Genomic DNA, 21,133 nt, shown 5'->3' with positions numbered 1-21,133 from the left:
TGAAGAGGAATGACCCACCCCTGGCTGTTCAGACAGGCTGGAGAGCCATAACCTTTGTGATTGCTCTGCTAACAGAGCCACAAATGCAAAAGGAGATATTGCAGTGGTTTCCTTTCGGGAATTAACTGAAGTGGTGTTTCCTTCTTTCAAGGAACCAAGGCTGTTTGCAGGGCTGTCCGCTTTGTTTAAGGGCAAATGAGGAGCGCAATATGGTGTTCCATGTTGGCCTCACTTCAATAGGCACATCCCATAGGTGCCTTTCTCTTAAGCTTGTTTGTCTAAAACAGCTTCTCTTCCCTCCAGTTTGAAAGACTGTTCCTTCCTAAACAATTCTTAGGTCTTTGATCTGCTGTGTTTGTGAGCCTTTTCCTGAGCTGGTTTTGTCTTTTTAGTGAGCAATTCCCTAGAGTTTGCTGAGAAGTGTCACAACTGAGTCATTCTTTCCTTTCCTGCCTGTTTTTCTGACTAGTCTCATATTAAACAATAACCAATGAATTAGTATAATAAATATCTTAGTACAATATTAATAAATTATTAAGACTAGTTCCAAATCTGTCACAATGAACTCATGGGGGTGAACTGTTTTTTACAATAAGCACAGATTACGTGTGGTTTTGGTCTGATGCTCTAGCTTATGCACACATCATTAACTATTTAAATAGCCATAGTGTGGGTTCCTATAAAGTAAAAATCCTTAGTATGAAAATAGCAAGGCTTTCTTATATATATGTATTAGTATAAATATTATAAATATTAGTAGTTCCTTCCTTCTGACTTCCCATTTTTCTCCTAACCTCCCTTTTTTTCTGATCAGACTCCCTTAGGAGCTCAAGTTAAGAGTTTTATGAAGAAATCACAACACAATGAATATTTGAGTCTGCTTGCATATATGTAGGTAACCAAGAAAGGGGGCTTCAGATGAGATTTCTGAAGACTGAGACTTCAGTGAGCTACTGAGGAATCAAACTAGGACAGAAAAGTCATGATTCTGCTCCCAGTTGGTAAATTCCTGAGCAGTTAGACTATCACTAATTGTAGCCAAGATTGCTCCCTTAGTGATGATTTTTGATGTGATGTGTAATTTTCTCCTGAGAAGCAACAATAGAAATACCACACATTAGCTTTTCTTAACATTGTAGGCTTTAATAAATTTTGGAATTACAAAAGATCCCAAGTAAATTTTCAAAACACGACGTAATGGCTGCAGATTTAAGGAATTTTGTAAGTCAATAAATACAGAGCAATGGAACAAATCTCCAGCTTGAGAATTTGCGCTTCAGAGGCAATGCTGGAAATCTGAGTTAGCTTGATATCCTCTTAGTGGGGGGGCAATAAGCAAAGTTTTGTCTGGATGAGGGAAGAGGGAAATGAATTCTGTGTTTAAACCACCCCTGCAGTTGGTCTGAAGATTTGGAAACTTTCATTCTTGTAGTGATTTTTCAGTGATGTATTGGCCCCATTAAAGTCAGTGGGAGTTTTGCCATGATTTTTAATGAGGTCAGAAAAAGAAGAGTACATTTAAACTGCTTTTTTTTTTTATAAGTTGGAAAGAAGTTTTGTATTTATTTTTTTTACAGTGTTGTATTCTAGAAACAAATCCACCTGTAATTAGATGTCATATTCCATAGCATTTGCAAGATGAAATGGAATAAACATCATGTCCAGGTTCAGGAGACCAACAGTCACTGTCAAAATTATTTTCTTTTGTTTTTTAAGTTTATTTTTCACTTGGTGTACACAATATTTGGGCACATGAGGGATTGTTTAATGAAAATTTTACATCTACATTCCTGTGGTAGGGAGAGGCTGAAGTAAACAGGATAATTTAAAGGAAAAACAAGGTAATAGTGTTTTGATTAGGATACTTCTGTGAGTTTTGACTATTTTGAAAAATCTTTTAATTTTCCATTTCATATCTCACATTGTGCCAACAGGAATAAGATGTGATGCATCATAAGTCTACATTCTTTCCATTACCAGTAAAATTCATCTGTTTAGTCTGATGTGTTTTCAACCACCTGTCACAATAATGCACTCATTTATATGCCTGTGCAGGTTTATAATGGTTAAATATTCATTAGATATGCAAATATTCACTCTTTTTAATTCACAAGTGAAGACCAATCAAAACTTTGCTCTTTGTTCTTCAAGTAAAAAGCTCTGTTCTGGAATGTTGTTTAGGTTGGCAGTAATTTGATGAAAATTCGTAGGTGAATGGAGGATCCTTTGTTTGTTCTCTGCTGTTTGTCTGAAGCTGTGCAGCCACTTCAGCTCTAAAGCACCTTCTCCATTTTGTTATCTGACACTGAATCTTTTTGATCACTTTGAAATGTGTCACATTTAGAAAATGAAACAAAGGCACAATGAAGTGTCCTTCCCTCTTCTTGGTCCAGGTGCTTCCTGTGGTGAGTATGTAGGGTTTGTCAGAAACCTGTGCCACCAGAGCTCCTTGGTCTGCAAAGAGAGGTCTGCAAAGAGAGCCTACACCAAACCATTTGGGACAACTGGTCTTTTCTGAAGTACTAATCCTTGTCACTGTTCTCTTTTGACAGGAGTGTGATTCATGTACTTCTTTTCACATTTGCAAGTCACCTCTAAGTGTCTGGGGTAGAAATGCAGAGGCGCACCTTTCTGTCTCCTCACAAATGCTGCTTGTTGTCTGCTCTACTGCTTTGAAGACTTCTGGGAAGTTGGCAGAAGCCTGCCATCTCCTTCTGAGCAGCAGTTTTTGTAAGAATGCTGAGAGGACTGAGTGGGAGTAGAAGTTTATTTACCAACATTTATCACTTATCCAGAAAATGAACAATCTCTAGTGCTCATATCACATTGTCTGAAGTGCAGTCCCTCTTACCTCGGTGGTTTGATGGCTGCCTCGCTCCACCAGGCAGGATGAGCTCACAATTGAACACTTTGCTTGTCCAATAACACCTAAGGATAGAAGCTTTTTAAAGTCGGATCTCATGTCAGCCTGGGTGGGGGTCAGCTTGAGGTAATTAGTCTTAGTGTGTGAGCCTCTCTCTGTTGGTTTTAAATAGTGAGTAAACATCAACACAAATAGGAGCCACTTCCACTCTCATAGTTCAAAGCATATTCAGAGAGTTTATTACTGCTAATGAAAAACTTTTCAGAGAAAGCAGGACCCAGACTTCCAAGATATGCTCATTTTTCATTATGAGATGCTCAAGCTTGTGTATGGTAAACAAGATTTAGAAATTCCTCTATGTGGTTGTACTTTGGACCCCAACAAACTTTAGGAGAAAATGTCTAACTGTGCTTGGATTTATTTTATAAACTGGGATGGCTTCAGCAGTCTGTGTGGTCTTCCATTCAGCTGTTTGCTTCAGCCAAGCCAAAAGCTACTTATCTGAAAATTATTTATTCTCACTCTTGAGCTGACAGAACCAGACTGGAAAGGGCAAAAGCTGAATCGTAGTCCGAGCCTTGGACTTCAGCTAAATCATGAGGGGAGCATGAAGGACTGGCCACAGCATTGTTCTGCAAGGTACTTGTGGTTCTCTTGTACACTACTTGTCAGACACCTTTTTAAAATAAACAGCCTCAGATTTGTATTTTGCAGCTGTTCCTTTCTGTCTGCCTGGTATGCCAAAGCAAAACCCTGGAGCTCAACATCTTCAAAATCAAAACTTTAATTCAAATATTATCATTTGGATAAGCTTCTCACTTTCTGGTTTTGGCAGTGTAAGTAAAGTGGAGGCAATTTTGTTTCTTTATCTCATTCAGAAAAATATACGTTGTTTATATACTTTGAACATTGACATATTGTATAGTATAAGGCAACAGTTGAATAGTCCTAGCTAGAGATGTGAAAGTATGACTGGAGGCAGTGTATCTGGTTGTCAAAATAGAATTTGAAGAGAAAGGAAGTTTTAGCAATGTTTTAAGTTGGCTTGATTTGTTAGATTAAAATAACCAAAAAAATTTTGCGTTTGAGAATTCTTATTCTCTTTGGATACTTTGAGGATCTGATGTTCTCGTTGACATCTTTTCACTGTGTTAGACTTCACTTAATGCAGAGCGTGACTATGAGCATGGTTCTGGTAGCCAGGGTAAATGAGGCTGAAGGTTTAGTTTGAGACATCCAAGAGCTGTGCTGTCCAGACAAGGATTGTGGGTTTGTGGAAGGCCAGAATGGCACTGCCAAGGCCCTCGTGCTGCTATGGTGTGTGACTCATGTGGGCACTTGCTCTGCAGGGCTGTTTCGCAGCATGAATGGCCTCCTTCCACACCAGTGTGACTGAATGCAGTAGTAAAAATAGGGAGAGTCCCAAATGACTATGATGTGAGGCTACTTCTTGTAATCTGCTTCTTCAGCAGGAATTACTTTGAATGAGTTAATACCAAAAGGGTTAAAGAACCATTGTGTATTTTGAATTTGGGTTGTCAAAGCAAATATTTTGACAGTCGGTCAGAAGTGGATGCTGAGTGGCGTGCTGTGAAGAACATACGGCTCTGTCATGGAAAAAACTTGTTGAGGGATGGGAAACTGAGAGGAAGAATAAACAGCTAGTTTTCAGCCTTGCCAGGGCCTGGTTTGAGTTTCTGCTGAGTGAAAATGGAGGAAAAAAAAGCAGGAGGTGAGCAGAGTGAAGCTTTATGAAGCACAGTTATTTAGCACAGCCTGTAGCTGGAAAGGCTTCCATGTATAGCACAAACATATTGTTGGAGCCACATGAGAGATGGTTAGGTTCATTGCGAAAGCCATAGGGGGGAGGAGGTTGTTGGGAGGAAAAGGTTAACTACCTAAATATGACTGAGCTAGAACTTGTCTTCAATGCTTCATCTGCAGTCTTTCCTTACTAAGTCTCAGAAAGAAATGCCTCTGCCCTCCTCTGAGCTCACCATCCTACTTTAAATGTTTTTGTCTGTCTGACAAAAAGGACTTGCAGGTGAGTGGTACTCTTCTTTGAGTACATCACTAGTGCATGGAAAAGCTTATGCAAAAGTTCTCCCAGGGATGAGGATACATTGGTATGTGCATTGACTCTTGGTGTTTCGCACCAGAATAAAGTACTCATTGCCTAGGAAAAGCCAAACCAAAGTATTTTCAATTGAATTGTAGTTCTCAATGACATCTACTACCTCACTTTTAGATGCTGAAAAATTTCCTGTAGTTGTGCAACAGCGAAGTGAATGTCTGAGAGTTGACATGACTTCCATGACAGCTTTAGACAGGCTGTTTTTTTCATGCAGTGACTTTTCCAGAGATATTGTCATAAAATTTTGCTGCAATTTATTGCGCTTACATTTCAGTTGGAAAAGAACCCCATGATTCGGTCTTTTCTTCTAGTATAGCACCCCATGTTTGTTATCAGTGATATATTTTTATGGCTGCCAGTGTTCATCTGGAATATCCACCTACCTAAGTAAATATGACCTTTGTTTTCATCTGTGTTCAATAAATGGTGTTTTATATCAGCAGTACAGAGTCAACAGTAACAGCCATTATGGGTGTTCAGCTCTGACGTCCCTTCCACCTCACTGAAAATCCTGGAATTACAAAGATGAGGAGTTCATATGGGTGCAGTTCTTGCAGAGAAGTACAGATTTTAGAACTTCCTGGAGCATATTTTAAAAAAATAAAGGCATTTTCAATTAAATTCTCTTTAATCATGCAGATGGCATCGGAAGAATATTGGTTTGTAGTGGACATTCTCTACATTTCAGTCATTATTTTAAGTGGAAATACTGAGCAAATTAACTTCCTTTGGCTGGCTGACACTTCAGCTCTCTGTTATTTCAAAGGGTGTATTCAAGTCATTAGCATGTCAGGTTGCTTGAAAACTTAATGCTCTGCTCACTATGTCTAAAGTCCCTTTTTAAGGCAGTGCCATAACACTGAACTACAGGAGACAAATTCTGCTGTTGGCACATCAGCTGTAGGCTTCTTTTACCAAAGGAATCTGCAGATCTAGACAATTCACTGCAACTAGTAGGGGGGGAGTAGAAATTGCTGGATTAAATCTTGCAGATTATTCACTATGTCTAATATAGGAGGGAGTAGAAATTTCTGGATGAAATTCTGAATGTGTGAAGCTGCATGTGTTTGTTTCAATTTTGCATTCAGTGGGACTAATATTCAACCATCCGACTCAGAATTCCTAAGAAATTAAATACCAACCCCATGACAAACCTAAAAAGAATATTGGGGATGCCTGTTTTCCTGGCATCTGGTGACTGCAGCACCGCTGCAGTGAGGTCCAGATCTGGTTCTTTACTCTTGCCTCCAGTTCAATGTCAGTATTTGGGGTTTGGTGAAGAAAACTTCAAAGTGCTGCATTCTCATGGTGGAGGGGGTAACATGAGGGCATTTCCTGCTCCCACCCTTGCTTTCAGGCAACACTGTTTCAGTTCAAGAGCAGAGGCGTGTGGGATGACCTGTTTGTTATTTTGAGGCTGATATTTGGATAGGAGTTGGAAGTGTGGTGATCTCTGCCTCTTGTACTAAGATAAGTGTAACTCTGGGAATGTCATCAGCCGCTGTTGAAAGGCAGTATAAAGGCTTGGGGAAAGCCCTGGGGAACATTTTGCTGCAGTCGCAGCGTACACAGGGCTGCAGAGGAGGGGAATTGAGGGGAGTTGGGAGGCTCAAGGCTGACTGGCAGACTCTCTGACTGGGGCTTTGGGCCCCTTGGCAGTGACGGGGGTGCTTTTCCATAGATTCCTGTTTACAATGGCATAAGTCACCACAGGCTGCCAGTGCTGGCAACAGTTCAAGATGAGGTGTGTGACATACCCGCAGGCAGTGTTTTCCTGAAATGCTGGTGCAAACCTTGATCCCAGACCCAGGGAGGCACCACTCCTTGCAAAATCCAGGCTTCAAAGGGGTCACCACATCACAGGGTGAGCTGTCTGCAACTGTAATCTTGCTCACCTCTTCTTGAGGCGGGGCTGGCTCAGCTGCAGTCAGCAGAAACCCAGACGGTTGGAACAAGGTTCCTTCATTGCCCCTTGCACCTAGGTGCCCATGGCATGTGGAGCTGTGCTCAGCCTCTGTCCTGAAGTCAGGCTGTGCTGCCTCCCCAAAGTGAAGGCAGGAGCTGCACATCTGTGAAACTGCTTAAACATGTCCAAACATTTTGCTGGGTGACTGCCAGCACCTTTAGTAATTTGGACCAGAAGAAGATGATGGGGGTGTGGTGGTAGGAGTGGGTGGGACCACTGGGTGTTACTGAGACCTTTGCTTGCAAAGTGTTTGACAAACACCCACCATGGGATAGGGCACAGCAGATATTGTAAGTATTGGCAGCAATGGGAGGGAGATTAATTACTCCCCTGCAACAAATCAGAGAGGTTTCCAGCAGGCTCTGTTTGACCAGCCCTTGTTAGAGCTTTATATGTTGATGTGAATCTGTGCCAGATCTTAGTTTGTTGTGGGGGTGGAAATGACTTATTTCTCACTGCTGATGTGTTTTCTCTTTTCTTGTAGGTGTATGATGTCAAACAGTGGGCAGTCCTTGTAGCCTCCCCCACCAGCCTGCAGTGTCATGTGCCAGTATGAATGTTAAGAAAGAAACGCATACTTCAGAGCTCAGCATCCCAGAAAGAAAAAAGGAGGAACTAAACAGAGAGAGCAAATGATTGCACTGCTTGCAAGACTTGAGGCTGTTCACTTCTTCTTCTGAGAAGCTTCATCTTGGCCTTTGTGGGAGAGTTGAGAAAGTAGTCAGAGCAGCTGCAGTGATATTCTTAGGGTCCTTTTCCTTTTTAATTTAATTTTTTTCTCCCTTGTATCTGGATTTTTTTAAGTGTGCTGCACTGATCACAAGCACTGGACATCAATATGTGTCATGTCATTGTAACGTGTCGGTCGATGCTGTGGACTCTCCTGAGTATCTTGGTGGCTTTTGCAGAGCTCATTGCCTTCATGAGTGCGGACTGGCTGATTGGCAAAGCAAAGCCTTCAAGCTCCGAGGAGGTGGACAACAGAACGGGGGGACAGCAGGAGCCCTACCGTCCAACGCTGGGCATCTACGGGCGCTGCACCAGGATCTCCCACATGCAGTTCTCCAGACGAGACACGCTTTGTGGGCCTTACGCTGAAAATTTCAGTGAGATTGCCAGTGGGTTCTGGCAGGCAACCGCTATTTTCCTAGCCATGGGAATCATGATTCTCTGCACCGTGGCATTTGTGTCTGTCTTTACTATGTGTGTGCAGAGCATTATGAAGAAAAGCATTTTTAATGTCTGTGGGCTGCTACAAGGGATTGCAGGTACGTGCACTTTGAGAGCAACTGAACTTTTAATTTTGGGGTGATTCAGATGAAGAAACATAGCAGTTCTGGCCTGCCTGCACACAGACTGCATTAGGCAGACCCAGAGTGATTCTATACGCTGGTGTTTGTTCAACCATAACTGAAATTTATAGCCACACAGCATGTAATACACTGACATTGGCAGCAGAATTGCAGCCGACTGTGTGCCAAAATGAACTGACCAGTATTGCTTTTGTTTGCTGTTTGGTTTTTTTCCTCTGTTTGAGTTTCTTTCAGTTACAAAAACTTCTGTCCTTTGCTACCAGCAGAGAACAAAGTTAATATTCATATTAAGGCAGTCTCTCTCCCTCTCACTACTTTAGTAATTTTTCCATGGACTGAAGGCAGTTTCCTTAGTGTCTCAAAGGCTTCATCACTGTGGTGAGGGTAAAAACCACCCTGGGGCTAAGAACTGGTTATAGTCGCACACCCAGTTCCTCCAGCATTTCATTCCAAGCAGCCTCCTTCAAAGCTGTGAGCTTGACAAGTGATATCTTGAGATAAACCTTTCCTTTAGCCAGCTTATTGTTCAGCTGCAGTTACCCAGCCCAGTGAGCTTGTCTTTTTAGTGTTCAAGGATCAGCTGTGCTTTGCCTGAAAAGACGAATTTGTTCTAGGGATTTGGTGTTTCTGCTTAAACCCATAGATTTTACAGAGATTAAAGGACTGTTAGTAAACCAGCCCTGGTTAGAACCTTAGTTAGAGAAGAATTCATTTTTCTGTAGTTGCCACTGAGCCATGGGGAAAACCTGTGTCATACACAGGTGTTCAAATTTTGTGCTCTGTGTGTGTGTGGTCACCTGGAGGAGGAGAGTGGTCTTCAGCCCTGCCTCTGGCAGCCCTCAGAGACCCGTGAGGAGGGAGGGAATGAGCAAGGCCCCCTCCTCTTCTTATCTCAGTGGGGCTCTTAACAGATGTTTTCAATTCACAAAATTATTTAATCACAACAAAAAATTAGCTTTTAACTTGTTTTGCTTGAAATGTGAATCCAGCTTTCCCCCTTCTCACCCCCACTGAGGTGGCCAAACATGTATGTGATGGCTATACCTGAACAGGAGATGTAATGATAGATATTCAGACCTTTATCTGAAGCTGAATGGTTTCATTTTCTTAGTTGAGACCTAACATAATCTTATTCTAAATACACATGGAGACGTAGGTGAAGACTGACTTTACTGCCTGCTGCAACCCTCCAAAGCCAGAGTTACATGTCAGGGACTGGCTGATGCTGCCTCCTGAAGCACTACCACAGTGGCTCTCACCACTGGCCTCTTCATTCATCTTCAGTATAGAAGCATAACAGTTGTTTCATGTCACCCACAATGTCAGGTTTGTACTTTTGGAGCAGAATCATATCCCTAGATTGGCCAAAGATGCTTCTGTTCATATGGTGGCATACAATTAGCATATCAGGTCCTTTAGATTAATATGGCAGGTTTTGCTGTAGTCTTGGTATACAGAATTTGCCACAAGCAGTGTGACAAGGAAGCAGCTTGGCAGTGCAGATTAAAGCAGGGGAAGTTGTTAGTTTCTTGCTTTCTTACTCTATGCTTCAGAAATAATCCATGACTGTTTTTCCAGGAGATGCAATTATTACTTGTTTTCTTTTGGAGGGGCATTTTTACAGGAGAGATTGCTTAGCAGCATGAATAGGTCTTTGGCATGTCAGATTTGGGTCTTTTGAAAAGATGACTTTACTTATAGCTCTGATACCATCTCAAAACACCTAGTCTGTCTCCTAGGATTAGCAGGTAGAAGGTACTTATATTTTAGAATAGTGTTCTGGAGACCATGCATTTGTGAGAAAATGCATGCTAAGACAGTTTTATGTTTTATTATCAAGCCAGCTGTACCCATAATGGGATTTGCAGCCTGAAATATTGAACAGTACAGTTGACAAAGCATTTCGTATGTGTTAGGGCATAGATCAGTTCTTCACAAGTTGTACTGAGCATAGAAGCACTTCCCTTCTTACAATTCAGATAAATGACGCAGCATGAAACTGGGTAAGAGAGAGGTCACCTTACTGTAACGTTGCTGCCAGTATTTACAGCCAGGCATCTTGTGGCTCACAGCTCATTTTCTCAAGATTAATTTTATTGGGTCCACTGCTGCTTTTGTTCCAGTAGAATTATAACATCTGCTTACTTAGTTGCAATTATTTTCCTTTTCACTAACGGTGGATGCTAATTTAAACTTTGTTGGTTCCTGAGTTTTGAAAAATGCTTTTTTTTAAAGCAAGTTGCTCAAGAGGGACAGTTGTCAGCGTGGCTAATTCAGACAGGGGTTATGATAGATAAACTAATGCCCTAACCAGAGAACAAGTTATAACCCCACCTTAATAATTTTAAGCATAGTATCATTCTTTCTAATATGAAAATTATGTTTTTAGTAAGTGTACAAGTAGAATTCACAAAATAATTTTGTTCGTCAGTCTATATCAGTACAATATTTGCAAGTATGTCAAACATCTCCTTTTTAAACATGAGATGCACACATGGTAGAGTCATCTACAGGAACTCAGGATCTTGCAGACTTAATCTCATTTAAAATCTCTCTATCTTTGCAGTAGAGATTTAATATAATTAAAAACATACAACAACCTAATTTATGCCTGGAATTCATCATGAAAAAACAATAACAGATACCGGATATATCTTTCCAGTCTAGCAAGATCAGTTGTGGATGATGCCTACGATGAAACTACAGAGCAGAAAGCAACATCTCTTCTGTTATGGCCCTTGGACAAATGTGCAAACTGTCATTTAGATCAACAGGAGGAAGCCATACAACTATCTGGACCATAGGGATTCTTTTATTATTTTTGTGGCAGAAAATGAGAAATACAAGGCCATAAAGGAAGAAAATATGGCTGTTGTTTAAACTCCTGTAATTCCTTTGTAATAGAGCAAGAATTTCTACCCCTTTACTTTCAGACTGCAGTGTCTTTTATTCTGCAGCGGTGGAAACAGTAATCAATAGCCCTGGTTTTGGAGATGTTTGAAGATTGCTTCATCTGGATAAGCATGTTTTCTCTGCATTAGAGAGTGCAGAGAATGGAGACATGTAATTGAATAGATAATTACTATCCAGCAGCAGGAAGACCAGGCAGACTTTCATTTGTATGTCTTTTTAGGGAAAGTATTCTACTTTTAGTCTGTGAATCACTTGAAATGCAGAGACTGGAGGAGAAAGGATATTATTACATGCTAACTGACAAGAATCAATTCAAAGTAAATTTTCACAGTAATCATGTAGCTATAGGAAGTGAATAATTGGTGATCTGGTACTGACATATCTTGGTATGTCTATAGTGTAATTGCATATGTATTTACAAGTCTTATTTGGGCTTGTGTACTTCACTTGGTTGCTAAGTAATATAATATAAACATAACCTAGCCTCAAAGGAGGGTGGGGAGAGCTTAGGACAGAGCCTAAACCAAGTTTGGCTTTCATCTCTGATAGTTTCCTTTATGAAGTTCATAATCAGCAACTTGGCTTCCTTTTTTGGTCTCTGCCATGGCTGAGCAGACACAACCCCTTCCCCACAGCCAGTGTCTGGCTGGCTTGCAGCTGAGCCACAATGCACCAGCAGCACCTTGACTGCACACCAGGGGGAGGAAGCTAAAGTATCTGCACTAATGTTATATCAACCACAGACCTTGAGCAAGCCCCTGTGGGTTTTTGTGTGGAGCTTGACATCATGTGCCTGCAAAGGCTTTGGGGAGAGCAGTGGGGAAATGGAGCTGACACATCAGGAAGGCTAATGGGTTTGGGAGTTCAGTTTCTTTTACTTCTGTTTTACTGTGCTGGAGCAGGGCTGCCTTGCCAGGAACGTTTACCAAAAGAAGATAAAATAGTTCCTCTTCTCTGAAATCTTTCCAGGATGCTGATGGCTTCGTCAGGAAGGCCTCTCATGGGTCTCCCCCTTCTCATCTCTTCTTCTGTTCACAGTCCACTGTCTCCTAACTGTAATGGGGCTTGACAGAAACATGTAAAAATTGGGTTGCATCTGTGAGAAGACCTGCTGTGTGCCAGGTGCACACCAAGGAGTGTCTCTGGTTTATTCAGGTGAATATATGGCTGCATTTTGCTGTCGTGTGGTGTGGCTGGCTGTGCCACTGGCATCTTTAACGGGTAGATATCCAGTAACCACAGCAGAGGTTGGTGTTTTCAGAGGCTGCTGCAGGCAGGCCAGAGAGCATTAAGTTCCCTTGGATGCTTAGTTGAGTCTGTCTGTTTGGGCCCAGATGCTGCAGCTCTGGGCCTCTCTCTGTCACCCCAGAAGTTTCTTCTTTTCCAAGGTCTGGGAGGTTTTTTTTTCCCCATGACTGTTGCCCTGCTCAGTCCCAAGGAATGATAGCTCTTCTGCAGTACTTTCTCTTCTCAGGTGTCTCAAGAGCTCTTTTGCATTCTTTCTTCTGACCTTTTCATGATTTCTCTCTATGACTATCCATGTCTTCTCCTTTTCCCTTCTTGGTATCTTGGAGGGTTCCTCCATCAGGAGCTGCTGAAGTACCTTGGCAATAGTTCAGTTCCAGAAGTACAATTTTACCCTCAAATGCAAAGAAACTTCTCTGCAGCTTTCTAAAATGAAGAGGTGAAATTCAGTTTCAAAGCAGATGTGTGTATAACAGTCTGTCTTCACTGCTGAAAGAGTTTGTTTTACATCTCTTAAGCTGAGAAATTGTTTGGCCTGTTATACTTACTTGGCACCGTTTTCATTTTGGGAGGCTGGGTGATTAGGAAGATGGCCTGAGCAGAGTGTGATAGGAACCATCTGAAGGAGATGAGGATCTGGAGCTGATTGTGGGGGTGGGTGAAGTGGGATCCAGCCACACGGGGTGGGCTCATGGTGTGTGCAGCCATGCAACTGCAGACTCCTGGCTGCTGGAAGTTAAGGAGGCCGGTGGGAGTTGCAGAGGAGGAAGCTGGGGAGGAAGTGGGAGGTCAGCCAGACCTTTCATCATGGAGGGGTGAAAAAGCAGGAGACACCAAGCTGTGGTAGAAGGGGCACGAGACTTCTACAGCTCTTTCATTTTCATACCATAACAGAAAAGGTTACAGTAGCTGCGGCATAGTTTAGGATATTTGTTTATAGGTGGCATCATGCTGTACAAGGCATTACTTTGTCTGAGAAAGAGACAAACTGGTGAATAAGGAAGAAAGCACCTTGTGAGCTGATGTTGCCTGCAGGCAGCAGAAGCTGTTGAACAGCCAGGGAGCCCAAGCAGTAGGAGAGCAAAGCAAGAGTGATTTTGCCCTTGAAGGCAAGGAAGCTTCTTGTTTGTCTTTCTAAAATGCAGAGCATGCATTTTTCAAAAAGCATATTTCCTCTTTGGATTCAGCTCAGAGTTTTTCTTTTCTGATGCCAGAATTCTGAATTCTTGGGGTGGGAAGAAATAAAAAGGGAGGGGAGAGGGATTTCAGATGGAAATCCTGACAGTCTGAACTGCTTTTGCTGTCTGCGGTATGGTGCTTCCTGTAACCTATATGGCCCAATCCCACCATGATATCTAATGCACGCTTGGCTGCTGAAAGTTCATGCAAAGGGGACTGCTGTCTTGGAATATGCCAGGGAAGGAAAACTGAGTTCAAGTGCTAAATTGCTCTTAAGCCTGAGGGAGACCATTAGTAACTTCAAACAAATAAAATGCAGATTTCAGTGTTTTGTTAGATTCAGAGGTCAGCTCATCTCCTGCATTATCAAGGTGCAGGAGATGAAAACTGGCAGACACACAGCAGATTAAAATGAATAGAAAAATAAACAAAAATTTCAGGCTTTCAGTGATCAAGTTTGGCAGTTGATTATCTTGGCAAGCAGAAGTCTCTTCCAACAAACAGCGCTGAGTGTGAGAGAGGCTCCCATGTTACCCACTCAAAAAGATTTTACCTGTGGCACATGTGCACACTGAGGTCTCATACCAGCAGAGGTGAAGCGCTGAGCACTTCTTTACACCCCTGCCCTGGTGGTGTGGGAAAGAGTGCTGGTGACCCCAAGAGGCCACGGGGATATCAGGAGGGCACAAGGGCTCTGTTTCTGTCAGATTTTTGGTTCTAGGCCTCAGAGCCAAAACAGATGCTGCTGTCTGTATATGGAATGCAAACACAAAGAAAACATTCAAACTTAGCAAATGCTGTGTTCTCACTCAAACACAAGAAAAAAAGATGAAATGAGCTCTTGAAAAGGGGCTGTCTTTTGCTGAGCTTCTGTCTTTGGTGGTCCTGATGTGGTGGTGAGGAAGTAAGTGGATTTGAATTGTGCTTTCTTACCCAGTGCAGATGCCCTGCACTGTGCTGCTGAATAGCTCATGAAGCCACAGGAAATTCTCCCTTTCCTGCATCTCATTTGCCTTTTCCTTCAGGCTGAGTCCTAGTTCCTCTGCAGCTCCTCTCCCCCACCCCCAAACTGAAGTTTTGTTTGTACTATGGGATCAGTATTGAGGAAATGTAAGGCCATGAAAAAGGTGACCTGCTGCCCTTTTACCTCTGTTTAAGCTTAGGGAGGTGGTTGTTTTGGCCTCCCTTACTGGGCTATAGTCATATTTCATTCCCTTTCTGCTAATCCAGCATGAGTGATTGGTGGTTTGGAAGCAATGGCACTCACTGGTTGAACGGCAGTGGAAAAGGTTATGGTGAGTGGTAGGAAATAGATGGGATCTTGGCCCCTGCTTCTTTCAAGAACAGAATATTTAATATGGCCTTTCTTTCCTGATTCAGAAGCCGCCTTGAATTTACCATCTTAAACTGAATTTCTCAATTGGGAACATGGACTGAGCCTTTTATAGGGTCATCCTACATTAAAAACACTCAGTGCTTTTTTGGGTCTTAAGGTAAAATGTGAGAGGTGGCTGTTCCTGAGCAATGGCCTGATGAGTGCAGAGTCTTTGTTTACTTCTGTGCTGCTGAAAAAATTTAAACATTTGGTTTTTCCCTTTTAACATGCTTTATCTTGATTCAATTGCTTGGGTTTCCAGCCACCACATGGGAGCCCCCGGAGTGTGGTGATTTTACCTGGCTGACAACCAGCAAAGAGGCAGCAGTGTCACTTCAAGGCTTGAGACTGATTTTACTTTGAGTCTACACATTTTCTTCCCTCCCAACTAATGGGCACTCTCACCACATATGTAAAAATTATTAAAAGCTAATGGTGAATTTACCATGTCCTCTCTTTAAAACAGCAGTCTGCAGGCTCACACTTCACTTCAGAGAAGTCTAAGCAGTAAGATCATACCAATATAATAAACAACCCCCCCCAGATTCCTAACATTGATCTAATAGACTGAGTTATTTTGTACTTTTTTTGTAAAACATAATGGTTGAGTGTCCCACCAGTAGTCCCCTGCGCTGTGTTTCTGTCTCTGTTTGCAGATTGCAACAGAACTAATGTCATCAGAGGTTTGCATAGGTTTGGTTATGAGTAAGCATCTACGATTTGGGATACATGGGAAAAGAAACATGAGAGTAGGGGCCTTACCCTCTTCCTCAGTTTGGGAAAGACAGTGATTAGAGAAACATTTTTTTCTTCTGGTATGTGCATGCCCCTGAGACAATTCTAAAGGGAAAAAAATCCATGCAGGTTTTGAGCCATCACCTGGTTGTAGTATTAAACTATTAATTCATCTGCCTCAGCTTAGGGTACACTGAAATCTATATATGTGAGCAGTCATCTGCAGTGATTGAAGATATGAAGGTGTGCACTTGCCTGAGTGCACTGCCTGCTGGCAACCCTCCCCCTCTCAACAGCCATGCTTCCAACATGCCCCAAAACAGATCTGCTTGTGTTAGCCTGCACCAGCTCTGGTGTCCAGGTAGGATTTTTAAAGCATTGATCTTCATAATGCTGTGAACTTTTCTTTTGTTCCTCATGCAGCATTTATGAGTGGGCCAGAGGCCATTTCCAAGACACTAGGACATGCAAAGTTTCCCCTTTCTTTCTGGACAAAGACCTAGGTGCCTCTGTCAGCTGCTTGCATTTGGTGGGCCTGGCAGCCATCCAGGGGGCTGAAGAGCAGTTGCAGAGGCAGGTCTGGGGCCCTGTGCTGTGGGTACTCTAAGCAATGCTCCATTCAGCATCTCATGCTTTTCCTGTAGCCGGTGTGGAGTGCTAGAAACGCCATGTCAGCAGGCCTGAGCCCATCTCTTGAGCTCGCATCTGATTAAAATGGTATTACTGAATCACTTCACAGGCTGAAGGTGTCTGTTGTGCAGCTGCCGAGTCGGAGGCTGTCTCTTCACCTGTGTGTCAGGGGGCAAAGTGATCAAAAGTGCATGAGTGGTAACCTGGTAGCATCCCTGCTGGGTTTGTCAAGAAAAAATTTGCATATGGGAAAGCCTTCGTGGCTTAAGCTACACTAGTATATTTGTACAGATATTTAACTCATGAAATGTTCAGGTAGCGTATTGACACATGTGGAAATGTGAGCAATAAAGGCAGGGTGCCAGGTTGATGCCGTGTCCCTGGACTGATTCTTAATCCCCTGTGGTTTTGCAGAAGGTTAAAACAATCAGGATCAGTGCCACTGGGGATGCAGCCCACCTGCACAGCACTGCAAAGCTAGTCCCTCCCTGCTTTTACCCTTTTACCCTTTTTCTTTTCCTCTCTCATAATGTTGCTGCTCAGTCGTGCAGCTCCATAGGAGCCTGTTGCAGTGCCACCTCATTGATCACAGCTGCTTAATTTCCTGTTTCTTCAGCAGTATTTAAAAGCTTTTTTTACTATTTTGCTAGGAAATGAGTAGATAGTTTCAGGCTTTGCAATGGAAAGTGGCTTTGTTAGTTTATGCTCTTGTTTAATGTGGCACAACAGCAGCTGCACAGGAGACTGTCAAAACTAGATAGCATGCCTTCATTTGGCTAAACAAGCCTCTGCCCTACCTCCTGTCTCAAGGGCTGCTTCCAGGGAAGAAGAAAGGTTTTCCTCAGATCTGAGCCCCAGCTCATAATATGACATAAAAATGCTCACAATGAAAGGCTGGTCTGTTGGTTTTCCACTGTGTTGACCTGGCAGCATTGCTGTGTATAAAAACCAGGAGGAGCAATACCTCGCTGCAGCTGCAGGCCTTTAAAAGGGGAAAAGTTCTTGGTGCACAAATACAAAAGGTCTTCTCCTATAGGAAAAGCATTAGTCAACTGTCTTCTGAAATATTTCTGCATAGTGATGCAGTCTGCTCTATTGATATTGATGTTCTCAGTGTGCTGTAAGGTTTTGCTTTGGTGTTTTAGGAGAAAGGAGTTGCTCTTACACCATTTAAGTAAAGAATGTCTGATGTTTAATAGGCTGTTGTAATCAGGAGATACATAGTAATCTAATAGTAACATTAAAATCTAAATCTCACAAAGACATCTTTTCAAAAGCAAGTAATTAGGGCCTGAAAATAAAAGGTTACATGGTCAAATTGCCTTCAGTGAAAGATGTAAAAATGTTCTCTGCTGACAGAACTTACACCAGAGAGTTATAGGTGAAGCCTCTGGGTAAAAAATTTGAATAGTTTTCTGTTGTCATTCCTAGGCATCTGGCAACATTGTGTGACAGTCTTTCATACCTCTGCTTTGAGGATTCCTCAGAGAAGAGGTAATTGAGAACTGGCGACAACTAACAAAAAGGAAATTTTGAAAAATAATCATACTGATTTCAAGAAGTGGGATTGTGCTGCTTAAAAAGTAGGAACAGCAGTATGTGTACAGCAGAACCTGCAGTTTCAGCAGTGCAGCTGTGCCCAGAGAGGGAGTTAAATCTAGAACAGTGCAAGCATGAACTCTGTGGATGTGCCTGTAGATGAGCACAGTGGAAAACAGCTTGTAATGTTTTCAGAGTGAATTTGTTCCTCCCTGGGAATAAACAGCAGGGTGAACAAACAGCAGTAATTCCACAGGTAGGTTGGCTGTAAATTAAAAATCACTTATTGTACAGCAGCACAAAGAACTGAAAAGATTAATTGTAGAAAACTTTTTCAGACAGAGCACTCAATTTTTATTCTCTGTTCTTTTTCTTGAGTATTGGCTTCTCTTCAAAGGCACAGGGACAAACAAAAACTGATTTATTAAAAAACCTCTATAATTAATAATTACTCTCCTCTTGCTAGACATGTCTCAAGGCAAACTGTTAACAGAAGATAGTTTTTTTTCTCCTTTTCCCTTTCCATCCATGTTTCCAGGAGTAAGAGGGTGTTTCTTTTTGAGGGGTGTCTGGCTGCAAGTGGTTGAACAGGTAAGGGTTTTGGTTTGCTGTCTGTTGTTTTAGGCAATTTAGGCAATGGTTTGCACTATTAGTGCATGGTGGAGCATCATCTGCCTGTTTTGTTCAAGCTGTAGGAGTCATTGAGATGAGATCTGGGACTGACTCTTCTCAGATACTGGGTAGCAGGAGGCAAAGCTCCTCTGTAATTAAACACTCCTTTGTGGGCAGACCGGGACCCTGAACAGCTCAGCCATTGCTCTGGATATGGGAACTTTGAGCTGAGTGTGTGATGAGGGGCCTGTGCCTCTCCACTTGCTGTTAGCATGAACCAAAGGAGTGCCTTTCTCCTGTGGGTATTTTGAATTGACTTAATGGAATCATCTTTATTTACTTTTCCTGTCAAGCAGGAGCCAGTTATTAATGAAATAAGAAATTGTGATAAATATTAGAGATAGTGCTAAGAGGCTCATGAAACACTTTCTGTCTACACTGAAATGGAGAAGTAGAAAGGAAGTTTGTTAGTGAAACTACTTTTTTATGATGCTGGTCCAGTATATGAGTTACAAAGTTAGCTGTCTGAAATCAGGTACATAGTCTGACTGTATTCAAATCCATAGTTAAGGCATTCCTCCAGATCTTGTTTGCGTCTCTGAGAAAATAGATGAAGTTTATCAAATTGTGGCTTTTTTATAGTATTTATTATATTTTTATATCCAGAAATTTTCTGTACTTTTGAAGAAAAGGTCTAAGTCAGTAAAGTCCTGATGACTACATTTGGCAGCAGTGCTGTGCCTTTTGAGAGCCTGAGTTTTGGGTAATAGCTTCTCAGCTTGGGGCATACATTCCATGAACCAGTAGCTCTCGGGAGTTGCTCAGTGCTCTAGTTTTGGAAAAAAAGTGATGGATGTGTCTTCTTGGTGCTGTTTGTGTCACTCAGCCGTAAGCAGGATTTGCTGGTAAACACCGGCTGTCTAGGTTTTTGAGTGATGGAGTGGTAAACTTAAAAAACTTCCGTGTTGGCAGCAGCTATGCTGGCATTTCAGATCCAGCTTCTGAATTCAGTGATGGTGATTTTTACTTACCAAAGGGCTTGTGAATGTTAGAGAGAGCAGCAACTGGCCCATACCAATGTGTAGTCAGAAAGATACATAGTGTGGTCACACTGGTTGCGCAGAACAGGAAACTGTGATGAATAGAGGAGAAGGAACTGCTGGTGTTTAGTCTGAAATGGCTGCAGGGCTCAGCAGGATGAATGCACAGCTTATCCAGGTCTGTCCAAGATAAAGCAATACTTTATACTTAATGTATTTGGCCAACCAGCCAGGAAACACTGCATAAAATTTGTCACTGGTTCTTAAATGTAAGCAGTGATGAAATCCCTCCACAGAGAATGGATATCACTCACTAATGGATTTTGCTGCCCCAAAGAGTAATGACATTTAGGTCATTCATGCCCATGGTGTTGTGTCATCATTAGAAAAACGCTGGAGGAAGGGCTTTCTTTTGTGAAATGTCTGGCATTCACAGACATTAATTTTAGACAGTTGGATGATGATTTTTGCTTTTTGTGTAAATTAACTGCTTACATGTCCTTTAGCTAGGACCCACATTTTCATTGTTGAGGAAGATTTCATGCATCTGGCCAAATTTCTTTGAACAATTAAGGAACCCTAACATACTGCAGAGAACTCTAACTGCTAGTCTAAGTGAACGGAAGAAGATAAAAACAAGTCTTTAAACCTGTTATTTTATTTTTAATCTGTTGATTACAGGAAAGAAAAAAAAAGACTGGTTTTAGTGCACAACTTTTAACCTACTTCTAGAAGATAACAGCACTTTTAGCAGCTGTTTTCATCAAGCATACCAGGTTAAATAAAGGGCTCTGATGTGCAGGAAAAGTAAATCAGGAATATTTATGGAATCTGGAAAGCTATATTCATTTTCTGGATAAACTGACTGCATTTAAAAAAACTGTTTTTCATAATTTTCCTTTTAAGTAAATTTTTAAGGTAAACAGAAAGCAAATTTTGATACTGTGAGCTGTTCTTATGTTTAGCTCCTTCTTACATTCCTTATGGGAGGGAGGTATGTGCTTAATTCATTGTGATTTTTTTTAGTGCCCATAAGAAAGCGCTGTAGCCACTATCATGTTAGACATTTTGATTAAATCTCCTTTCTTTGTACAAAGACGTGTGCAGGGACACTAATGTGACTTTCAATTGCCTTAATGAAGCCCTTCACTGCTTAGATGGTCTTCACAGAGAAACCTATGAATACAAGAGACAATCACATGGGCAGAACAACTAGTCTGAGCTTTTCACTTCCAGCCTGAGGCACACCAGACTGTTGGGGGTGTTTAGTGACATGGGGAGTTGAGGCTTTTGCCCCTGCCATCACTTGGGAAAGTGCTTTTCTTCTGAAGGAGTTAGTCAACTGTTTGGAGGATCCCAGGATTAGGTACGCACTGGCTATGGGTACTTGGATCTGTTTGTTTAGGGTGACTCCAGATTCCCTCTGTTCTGAGAGCCACTCAGTGAACTGGCAGTATTATCTTTCTACTATGACCTAATGTGGCCAAAAAAGTAGAAGTGTAACTGTTTTTTTGTGGTTTTGGTTTTATATGGGTTTCTTTTGTTTTGGTTTTGGATGGGGTTTTTTTGTTGTTTTTTATTTGTTTGTT

General features: G+C 41.9%; 1 protein-coding gene across 5 annotated transcripts in view; it reads left to right on the top strand.

Moving 5' to 3' along the window:
* The window catches only part of LHFPL2 (LHFPL tetraspan subfamily member 2), a 119,733-nt gene that overhangs the window by 93,616 nt on the left and 4,984 nt on the right, over positions 1–21,133 (top strand). For 4 of the 5 annotated variants that reach the window (XM_050987047.1, XM_050987044.1, XM_030237307.2 and 1 more), the window contains one exon: positions 7,448–8,231. In XM_050987047.1, the coding sequence (XP_050843004.1) occupies positions 7,802–8,231 (430 nt within the window). In that variant the 5' untranslated portion in view covers positions 7,448–7,801. Of the gene's footprint in view, positions 1–2,552; positions 3,503–7,447; positions 8,232–21,133 lie in introns of all 5 variants that reach the window. The other variant, XM_050987045.1, reaches the window with a different exon arrangement.

This window comes from Serinus canaria, chromosome Z (genome assembly GCF_022539315.1).
Source record: "Serinus canaria isolate serCan28SL12 chromosome Z, serCan2020, whole genome shotgun sequence".
Taxonomy (NCBI): Eukaryota; Metazoa; Chordata; class Aves; order Passeriformes; family Fringillidae; genus Serinus; species Serinus canaria.
This window is presented reverse-complemented; position numbering and strand designations above follow the sequence as displayed.